Source organism: Eschscholzia californica, unplaced genomic scaffold (genome assembly GCF_041429995.1).
Source record: "Eschscholzia californica isolate CP2 unplaced genomic scaffold, dmEscCali1.0.p SCAF_5, whole genome shotgun sequence".
Lineage (NCBI taxonomy): Eukaryota > Viridiplantae > Streptophyta > Magnoliopsida > Ranunculales > Papaveraceae > Eschscholzia > Eschscholzia californica.
Window position 1 is genome coordinate 41,776,397 of NW_028238472.1, and position 10,932 is coordinate 41,787,328.

At 32.4% G+C, this 10,932-nt stretch overlaps 1 protein-coding gene across 1 annotated transcript; it reads left to right on the top strand.

Moving 5' to 3' along the window:
- The first annotated feature begins 3,162 nt into the window (after nt 1-3,162).
- On the top strand, nt 3,163-5,467 carry LOC147539303 (protein NEGATIVE GRAVITROPIC RESPONSE OF ROOTS-like). Its single transcript, XM_086641460.1, has 6 exons — nt 3,163-3,362; nt 3,493-3,571; nt 3,835-4,394; nt 4,571-4,742; nt 4,879-4,943; nt 5,073-5,467. Exons 1-5 carry the CDS (start codon nt 3,357-3,359, stop codon nt 4,896-4,898), a joined length of 837 nt encoding a protein of 278 aa, XP_086497586.1. The 5' UTR covers nt 3,163-3,356; the 3' UTR covers nt 4,899-4,943; nt 5,073-5,467.
- The last annotated feature ends 5,465 nt before the right edge of the window (nt 5,468-10,932 follow it).

The window sequence follows — 10,932 nt, forward strand, 5'->3', positions numbered from 1 at the left end:
ACCATACCAATTATCCACAACTAAATACCAAGATCTGGAACCTATATATACCAAAAGCCAAAAATCTAAAATTTAAAATAGGAGAGTGTGAGAATAACTAATCAACAAATCTTATTTATAACCAAAAGAACATGAAACATTTTTTTTACGATAGAGATTTACGACAATTAATACAAAATTAAAAGAATATGTAACATTTTTTTGTATAATAGAGATTTATGGCAATTAATACAAAATTAAATGAATACAATATTTTTTAGAGAGTTAAAAGAATGGGAATTTTTTTTGTATAATAGAGATTTAAGATAATTAATACACAATGTTTTATATAATAGTACCATTATCTATTAGGAGAAAAATTATATAACCATTAACCACTAAACAAATATAAAATCTTGACTATCAAATATATAGAGGACCATTATACAAATGTGAAATTATGCAACACATCAGAAGGTTAGAGAGTCAAACACTTAACATAAACAAATCAAAGCGAACGTTTAAGAATGTAAATCTCTAAAAACAAACTATAGAAAAAAAATACATTAAAATTTACTAAAAACTTATAATTGGTTTTTACCGTTATACAATCTTCAAAAATAATTCATGACACAGTCACTACCAGGCCGACACTTTTCCATCGAACTTCTTTGAATTTCTTTCTTCAACCTTTTCGATAGACATAGATGATACGGCTTCACTTTTGTTTATTTGATCTCCTGTTGTCTAAAACAAATAAAAAGATTAACGTGTTACATATATGGAATCATATAGAAAATAAAAATGAAAATGAATCTACAGAAATACTCTTAGTAGACTCATGCATGTCTTTTTTAATTTCGGAGGCAACAACATTGACAACAATTAATCCACAAAAATTCTCTATTATTTCAAGCTAGTACTGCAAAATAAATATTTACAATCGATATCCATAAGAGTTATCCATGACCAATTACCAAGACCAGAATCTATATACAAAAGAAAACGATCCAGAACCCATACACAAAAAAACCAAAAATCTAAAATTTAAAATAAGAGAGTGTGAAAAATAACTAATCAACAAATCTTATTTATAACCAAAAGAACATGAAACAAAATTAAAAGAATATGTAACATTTTTATGTATAATGGATATTTATGACAATTAATACAAAACTAAATGAATACAATATTTTTTTGGAGAGTTAAAAGAATAGGAAACATTTTCTTTTTTGTATAATTAATACACAATTAATCAATATTATCCTAACTTTTAATTTGGAGATTTAAGGCTAGAATTCAAAGATTGAGAATTGAGTGGTCAAGATTTATCATGTACATTGTTACCTTGCTATATAGATTTTATGAGGGTCAACAAATTTTGTATTTTTAAGGTAGGTAATAGATCTAACAATCAAGATTTAAGATGAAACAGAACCAACGACCAGATTTATCTCTGGGTAAGATATAATAAATAGTTTATTACTAAAACCTATTATAACCCATTAAATAGCTAATTTTATTAGCAATAAATTAGAGTTATGCACGTACTATTTGTTTTGTGAATCTTAAATAAATAGAGGGTCAAGATTTATCATAAGATAACAGACGGCTAGATTTGTCTTTGGTTTGTCTTTGAGTTTGTCCCAGTAAGCACTCTTGATTCTGTTTTATATAATAGATTGTTATCTTTTTTTTTAGTAGAACATTCAAAACCAATAAGAAAAGGGTCGAAATTTGGTTAAATCCTATAATTTTTCTGTTTTGGTTACAAAAGATTACTCAATTTTCTAGTCTTTAGTTCTCTAAGTATTTTCGTAATTTACAAGTGCTTGCAAGATATTTGCAATTGATTGCAAGAAGTTTGCAAATGCTTGCAAAAGATTGTAACTGCTTTAAAAAAAGTTGTTGTTGCGTGGGAATAGGTTGTGACTGCTTGCAAAAGAATTGCACTGTTTGCGGTTGCTTCCAAGAGGGTTGCAAAAAGTATTTTGATTTTTAATCAAATAAATTTGAGTTTTGGCCAAACAAAATACAAGAATTGAATTTTTTAAGTAAACAAAATGTAACTTGTCCTCTTAACTTAAAAAAAACTTACAATACTCATCCCATTGGTCATTGGATCAGGATTATTTGAGAATGTAGGCAACTTGTGGACTACATATATACAACTTCGATTGTATTGAATCTAGTATGAAAAAAAATGAACAATTAATTCATGTAACACTTCATTATATATAGCATCCACATATTACATAGTAAGGGTACTATAGTACTCCCATATATATTTCCCTAATGGCCCCCTACTTTGTGACCAGCTTCCCGCCTGGCCCCCTACTTTACGAGAAATACCCATATGGCCCCCTATTACCGTTAACTTTAACTTTAACTTTCCGTCACTCTCTCTCCTCCATCTCTTTTTCTCTCTCTGCCATGTCACGCCACCTCATCTATTAGGCCACCTCATCACCTTCTCCGGCAGAGGTCGCCGGCCGGCCAAATTTCCGGCCGGCGACCTTCAAACTAAATTTTTTTTTTATCTCTCTCCTCTCTCTCTCTAAGAACTCCGGCGAAGGGGATCTGTTCTCACGAACAGATCTGGTCTGTTCGTGAGAACAGACGAACTCCGGCGAAGGGTTCCTTCGCTGGAGTTCTTAGAGAGAGAGAGAGGAGAGAGATAAAAATTTTTTTTTTTTTAGTTTGAAGGTCGCCGGCCGGAAATTTGGCCGGCCGGCGACCTCTGCCGGAGAAGGTGATGAGGTGGCCTAACAGATGAGGTGGCGTGACATGGCAGAGAGAGAAAAAGAGATGGAGGAGAGAGAGTGACGGAATGTTAAAGTTAACGGTAATAGGGGGCCATATGGGTATTTCTCGTAAAGTAGGGGGCCAGGCGGGAAGCTGGTCACAAAGTAGGGGGCCATTAGGGAAATAACCCATAATATTATTAGACATAGTAGTTGAGAAGAAGATAAGTCATAGAGAGAAAGTAAATAAAGATATTATAGGTTAAATGAATAGTAGCTACTACCACTAGTATTTTGAAACTTGAACCAATTAACAACTCATATGCTCTTTTTTGGCCATGGAATTCACCACATTGTTTTTTTTTTCACTATTTTAACATTTTCGAGGTTTGGAGCAAACTAAGGTTATAAGAACTGTCTATTAATACACCTGAAATTTGGAGCTCCACCAAGTACTCCCACTACTACAAATTTCCATCTCTTCTTCTATACATTTCCATTTTTGAAGAGATTGGCTTGAATTTCATCATTAAGTTTCCTTCTTAGATCCACCACTACTCTCACATTTTTATCTATCTATAACTTAATTACTCTTGAAACAAGAGATCTCATATCCTAGTTTACCTAGCAAACATGAAGGTAAGCAATTAAAGAAAGCTAGCTAGAGAGAGAAATTAAGAGTGTTAGGAGAGTCTTTTGTATGTTTAAATGTTTGGGTTTAGGTTTATGATGTAAAATGATTTAAGGGTTGATTTGTTTTGAAATGTAGATATTTGGTTGGATGCAAAATAAGCTCACTGGAAAGCAAACTACAAAGAAACCAACTCCCATTGGAACTTGTATTACTAGTAAGTTAATGGTTAATTTAGTTTAATTTGTAATGTTTAATCTTTTTTTTTTTTTGCTTAGGGTTGATTCCATTAAATAACTTTTACATTATTTTTTCAAGTTTAATTCTGTTTATTTTAATGAGTGTTGGGGATTTTTTTTTTGAAAACCCACTCTAGACCTTTTTTTAAATGATTTAGTTCATATGTAACTTATATTTATTTCTAATTTGATTTTCATTTTAGTTATTTTTATTTAATGTTGTACTTAATTCATATTGTAGATAAAAACTCGTACGAGAACAAAGAAGAATTCAGTGACTGGCCTCATGCGTTGCTAGCAATCGGGACATTTGGTAACAAAAATGTAAATGAAGACTTAAAGGTTAAACATGATAGTGACCTACACGAAGAAGAGAATTCGTCGTCTTTAGAAGATCAATTAGATTTTACACCCGAAGAAGTTGGAAAATTACAAAAAGAGTTAACAAAATTACTATCACGTAAACCAATTGAACAAACTGAAAGCCAAAGGAGGAACGGTAATAACCTCCCATTAGATAAGTTTCTAAATTGTCCATCAAGTTTGGAGGTTGATCGAACCATTTGCAATACTAATGAAGATGATTTGGAGGTTGACAAAGAAATTATTGCTGATCTACGACGGAGTATTAGCGTAGTTTTGGGAAGGGGGAAAGACATTAGCTTCGACAGTAACAACACCCAAATCAAGAAAAAGTCTATAGCTTTTCTTCTTAAAAAGATGTTTGTTTGCTCGAGTGGCTTTGCACCTACTCCGAGTTTCAGAGATCAAATGCAACTTCCCGAATCGAGAATGGAGAAGGTACACATATATATGTATTTTATCATACTTACGCATATAACAATTCATTTTGTCGCGCAAACTAATCAACTTTTGTTACGTAATGCATTTAATACCTTAAACCATGCGTAGATTAATTAAGTGCATCTAGAAGCACAATCTTTTTCTTTATTGATTATAACTAATTTCCTCTTCAGCTTCTTAGGGCAATACTACACAAAAAAATTCATCGAACAAGCTCGGGTTCAAAAGCAATGACAAAGAAGTATCTACAAGAGAATAAACATCTTTCGGAGAAAGAAAGAGAAGATCAAACTGAGGAAAGGGAAAACCATGGATCAAATAAATGGGATAAGACAGATTCTGAATGTAAGTTTTTTCATGTTAATTAGTTGGAAAATATATATTATCTCATGTACATACACGTACGTTTATCTTAAATACGTAGCATATGATACAAGCATGAATTACAACTAATGGGTTGAAATTGTTTTTTTTATTGCAGACATTGTTTTAGAAATATAAACCTGCAAGAGTTTTACCTCAAGATTGTGGAAAAATGGTTACATGGTAAGTTGAGCACTTGTATTTGCAACAATAACAAGTTTTGACCACAGTTTTTAACCGAAAAGACGACAGTTCTCATACAATTGTAGCTAAACATCAATAGTAATTGATACCCATGTTATTATTTTGCAGATCTAGAACTCAAAAACATCTGCTCTAGCTAGAGACTTGTGAATTGTCATAATGTCATCATCAATAAAATTAGTGTTTATTAATTAAAGCGTTGGGTCTGAATATTGGTGGAGTTTGAATAAGACTAGTAAGAGTAGAAGAAGACGGTGACAGTGTTACTTTTGAAGAGTTTTTGCCCGTGCATACAACAGTGTGCACGCGGCGTTGTATCTTCTTTTTGCAGATGATTGTATATTATCTGTTTGATGGTTGGATCTGATGTTCCAAACCATTTCTTCTTCTACTTTTTTTTTTCAAGATAGCATTGTAAGGAATTGTTTACTTGATCCACATTTTCCTCCATATGGTTATGGATATATTAGTATATAAATATATTGAATTAAGGACATTTTCAAGTAATATTATATATATATAAAATATAAACTTTTCATTTTGGATTTCTAAAGATGAAAAATGACTCAATTTTTTGTCAGTTAACTGTGACCATTGATCTTTCTTTAACTCTTTACTTTTCACCTTTTAATGTTCGTTTATTAAAAAATAATAATTTCTTCTTCTTGAAGATGAAAAGTGATCTAAATTTTCAAATTTTTGTCAGTCAACTTCAACAATTGATCTTTTTTTACCACTCCACCTCCAAACGACCGTTCGTTAATAATAATAATAATAATAATAATTCCAATAATATTTCACCCTTCTAAATGTCACTCATTAAAAATAATAATCTCCTCTTCTTCACAAACTGATTCACCTCTCTAAGGTTTATATATTCGCGAAAGAGACAACAATATTGGAAATCCTATTACATTAGTAAACAAAACGATTTTTAGAAGGTTTCCTACTGAAGATCTAACTTCTCCTCCAACGGACTATTGAGTCGGGCGTATCACATATCAATTTTATTATCATACTATATTTAACACTGGATTTCTGAAGAACAAATCCAACATTCCTACCCAAGTATGATCAATAGCTGCAGTGGAAAGAGCTTTATACTCAGTCTTAGAACTAGAACACAGCGTGACCGGTTGTTTCGTTGGGACTTTGTATTTTCTAAGTTACCAAGCCCAAAAACAGAAAATTTATAGATCATCTAGAAGGGTCGTGGCCGAAAATTTAGGGGTCCGATGCCAAACTTGAAAGGAGGTCCTTTTACATGAAAAACACGAGAGTTCAAAGATTTCTTTTTTCTAAATCTTTTTTGTTTTGATATGATATAACTATAAAATAAGGTGGGGGCTTTGGGGCATAAAGAAAAATCTTCGGGGAATAATGATTTAGTCAGTCAAGATTGACTTAAGCGACATATTTACATTCTTGTCCAAGAAATCACTTGATTGTTTTTTGCCCCTTAATCTTCATCTCTTCTCTTTTATTCCCCTATATCTCCTGCTGCTCTCTCTCCCATGCAAAACCCAATATCATCTTTAGATTATCTTCTAGATTTGTACAAGGAGGAGATAAGTATCTGTTTTTCTTTCCCTTAATCGAAGATTTTTTTTCTCCATGTTATTCACTACCATTGACATTACCAATAGTTTCTTTCTTCTCTACTACTACTATTATAGTTTGGGGTTCCATTAAAATCTCCTCCTTTTTCTTCTCGGATGAAGAAATCAAAGTGAGATAACATTTGGTTATATCAAAACTAGAAAAACCCTAATTGAGTTGTATACTAACCTATGATGGAATGATCATGTTAGAGACAAAGACTAGGCAAAAGTAAAGTATTTCTTCAAACCTGTACTTGATATTTCTGTTTTTTCCTCTTTTTGAGTTGATTAAGCACATGAGAGATAAAAAGAAGTGATCAATTGCATCTTTCTGGCTAATTCATGGTAGAAAAAAAAAATTGAATTTAGAAATTTAAAACTGTTTGGAAGGAAACCTAGGTATGTTTATATATGGTAAAGAATCAAAACCCCCAAATTAAATCAAACCCTAAATTTAAGAGAGAAGGAGAAAGAAAGAGAAGATATGAGGAGATGAAGATTAGGGGCCTAAAAACAATCAAATGAATATTTGGGTAGAAAGATAAATATGTTCCCTAAAGTCAATCTTGAATGACTAAGTCTTTATTTCCTAGAAACAAATGTTTATGCCCCAAAGCCGCGAGATTGAACCATTAACGAATCCAAACTCAATGTATGATGTTAATATATGATTCACGTAACACTTTTCATGTAAAACTTCTCTGGTTTGATGATAGTATTTTATTTTCACAAAACATTATTTTGAAATTTAAGAAATGAAAATTGAGCTATGAGAATAAAGAATTAACGTAGGCTTGTTTGCTTTTTCCCATGATAACAAAATAACCTTTTTTGAGATAATCAAATGGTTCTAAAAAATTAAATAATTATCTTCTCAATGTCTGACTGTCCATTACGATTTTGACTTAGAACATATTTGAAAGAGAGGCGAGGTTCATGAGCAAGAGACTATAAGAAAAGGTTACTAAAATAAAACTGTATTGAATATCGCGTTTGCATAATTAGCTAGCAAGCACACAAATATGGTGCTCTTAAGAAAGAAAAAAAAAGACGGAAAGCACACAAGTGTTGTGCTCTTAAAATAAATAAATAAATAACTATTATGCTCATAAAAATAATGCAAATTGTTGTCTTACATTGAGACATTTCCATTACTTATTTACGGATCCCTACATTGGGGCATTTCCATTACTTATTTACGCGCACAACCCGCATCCCCCACCCCACGGTCCTGTTATTTAGTGTCAGGACATCAGACCTAATCAACATCTGAATAGGCTAACAAATAAAGTATCACAAATTACAGATTAAGTTAAACATATATAGTTTCATTCATATACCAAAGAATTTATTTGAGTACCGAAGAGTGATCAACAATGGGATATATCATGCATATACTGACAACCACTATTGACTGATTGTTGGAACATTTGGACAAATAATTAATAAAGTTATGTCTTTTGATAAAAATATTTGGAGAAACATATCTTTTTGTGAAAAGATTTTACTTGAAAAATGTCTTTTTGTTTTTTATAAATTAGATTTTCTCTAAACAGAATTGTATGATTGAAATACCATGTAGGAACTATGCCGAAATATCCTTTGTCATCTTAAATGTGTTACTATTGTTCCTTAAGTGAAATCTTTACAAATTACTTGGTGTAAATTCACCAAGTCTTGACAACTTTTGTAACACTGATTGGGCTAAATTAGGTCGAGTCAGGGTGAAATATTGAAGAGAACCTATATTTTTTGTATTAGATGGGATCAGCGAAAGTGTTGCCTTCAGCGAAAGATGAAGATCAACCTGCATAGAAGTGGTCAATGACTAAAGATAACGAAAAGGGTTTCTTGGGTCATGTGGAAGACCAGCCATATAAGCATCTCTAGCTGCCTTAAGCATTCGTACAACATCTTCGTCGAGAGTCCTAACATCAATCATCATTAAGTTCGCACCATATTGATCTCTAGTATATTGCATTTTGTGGTTTTTGTATTCTTGTTGTATTCGTAGGTTTTCTTGTTGAACCCGTAGAGATTCTTGTTGTACCCGTGCATTTTCCCGTCGTATTTTCACAACTTCATCCAGTGTAATTGCTCCCCGACGTGCTTCTTCGTCTCTCGCTTTTTAATATCCCTCATTTGGAGCTTTTGAAAAACCATTGACTTCTTTATCTTTAGTTGTAGAATTTATAGAATTTTCTTCAACTCTCGCATTTGCTTTGGGTTGTTTACGGCCAATTGAGTCTCCTCCGATGAATCCGAATAGGGCATTCTTGCGTTCAGATTGGAACTAGAGTCTCTTTTTTCGAACATTGTTTCACCTCGCGTTTCTGACATCCATTTATTGTTTGTCATCAAAATTTTGTAAACATGTTCGAATCTAAAGGTTTTTCCTTTGTTGTTTTTTTAAACACCAAAAGTGTTATTTCGAACTGAAATAATATAAACTTACAAGTAATTTATAAGTTTATATTATGAAGTAAAAAAAATAAAGAGATTAAAAGTTAAAATCACTACCCATTCATAATAGTTTTCCCCGTTTTTCTGTACTTTATTTACTAGCCTCAAAATATAAATAAAGTTTTGACATTCAAAGTTTATCTCAGTGAAACGAGATTTACAACTCCTTAATGTACGCTTTCAGACCGCCTTTGCATCATATTCATCTGATATTTTTTTCCGAAATACTTTATACTCCCTCCGTCCCAAATTAAGAGTGCACTATTCCTTTTGTAGATGTCACAAATTAAGAATCTCATTCCTTATATATCACATAAAATCCCTTACTTTTCCCTAAATACCATTTCTTATATGTTTCTAATATACGTGGTGCACTAATTAAAACATTTGATTGTTTACAATACAAAAACTTATTTTTCCAATGAATAAATCCATTCTTTTGGATTAATCAAGTGAGAAATTAATATGGTTACATGTATTTCCATAATGAAAATTGTAATCTTTGAATTACTTCAAGAAAAGTTATCAAATAAATAAGGGCAAACATAGAAGAAGAGAAAATATGAAAGTAAGTTGGATTTCCAATATCACTCTTAATTTCGGACGGAGGGAGTACTTTTTAATTCTTCTGGTCACCGCATCATATGTGAGTTTCAAAAAATAATTAGTAACAAGTAAAATATCTTCATCCTTTGCATACAACATCCGAAGAACATTTTTGGTTGTAATAGTGTCATCTTGCACATAAGAATAATACAAAATTTCATCAAATGTTGAGGGAATATGTGGTGATGTTCTTCGGTAACATCATTCCTTAATTCGACAGATGGAAAATTAGGAGACATCAATTCCATCAACTTTTCGTCGAACATTTGTTGGACATCTTGGGAATTCATTATAGGAATAGATAGATAAAATGAGAGAGAATGTGAAAATTATGGGAGAGATAGAAAGAAATTGAGGGAGAACGAGAAAAATTTTTAGAGAGAAATTGAGAGTGTGAGAGTAGTATGAATTCATCCTATCGCACGAAACTCCAATAGAGTTACTATCGGAACAAAGGCAAGACTGATTCATCCTATCTCTCTTATACACAGGGAAATCGCCGCTCTCAAACTCGCCCTAACCCTAGCTGAAGAAACGCAACTCTTTCACTTTATATTAGAAGGAGACTCTAGGGTTTTGGTCGAATGGATCGTGGCCGTTGATCCAGAAATTCCTTGGAGATTGGCTCATTTAATCAACGGCCTTCGCGAGAGAATAAAAGGAAGCCAGCTGGAAATTAGCTTTTGCCCTAGAATAAATAATCGGGACGCTCACAACTTGGCAGCTTCCATCTTACCCTCTCAAAATTGACTATTACTATTTTAGCCCCTTGAAGTTAAATTTTGTTACTATTTAGTCCCAGTGTTGTAATTTTGTTTGACTTTTGAGACATTATATTTTTAAGAGTTAATTCTTATTTGGCCCCCTACTTTGTGACCAGCTTCCTTTATGGCCCCTTTTTTTTCGTAAATTCAAATATGACCCCCTTTTCTTAACACCGCCAGTCAACTTTTATGGTTAGTCTTTTTGTTTCCATTATTGCCCTTGTTTATAAAAGAGATTTTGGAAATTCAAATTTGACCCCCTTAAAAAATGGGTTGATTCTCAAAAAATTTAAGTTGTTTAGAAAAAAATTAGGGGTCAAAACAGAATTTCTTTTAAAAATATCAAACAGATATCTCTCACCTCCATGTCATCACCAATCTGCCCACGTCATCATTCACCGGCCACCTCACCATCTTCTCCGACAATGGTCGCCGGCCGGCAAAAATTCCGGCGACCATTTTTTTTCTTCTCTTCTTCTTCTTCTCTCTTCTTCTTATTCTTTCTCTCTCTTCTTTCTCTTTCTTCTTTATTCT

Bases quoted from the DNA above. Each gene is read 5' to 3' on its own strand.
- LOC147539303 (XM_086641460.1), top strand. The intron at 3,572-3,834 runs GTAAGTTAATGG...TTCATATTGTAG, and splicing joins CATTGGAACTTGTATTACTA to ATAAAAACTCGTACGAGAAC. The intron at 4,743-4,878 runs GTAAGTTTTTTC...TTTTTATTGCAG, and splicing joins GGATAAGACAGATTCTGAAT to ACATTGTTTTAGAAATATAA.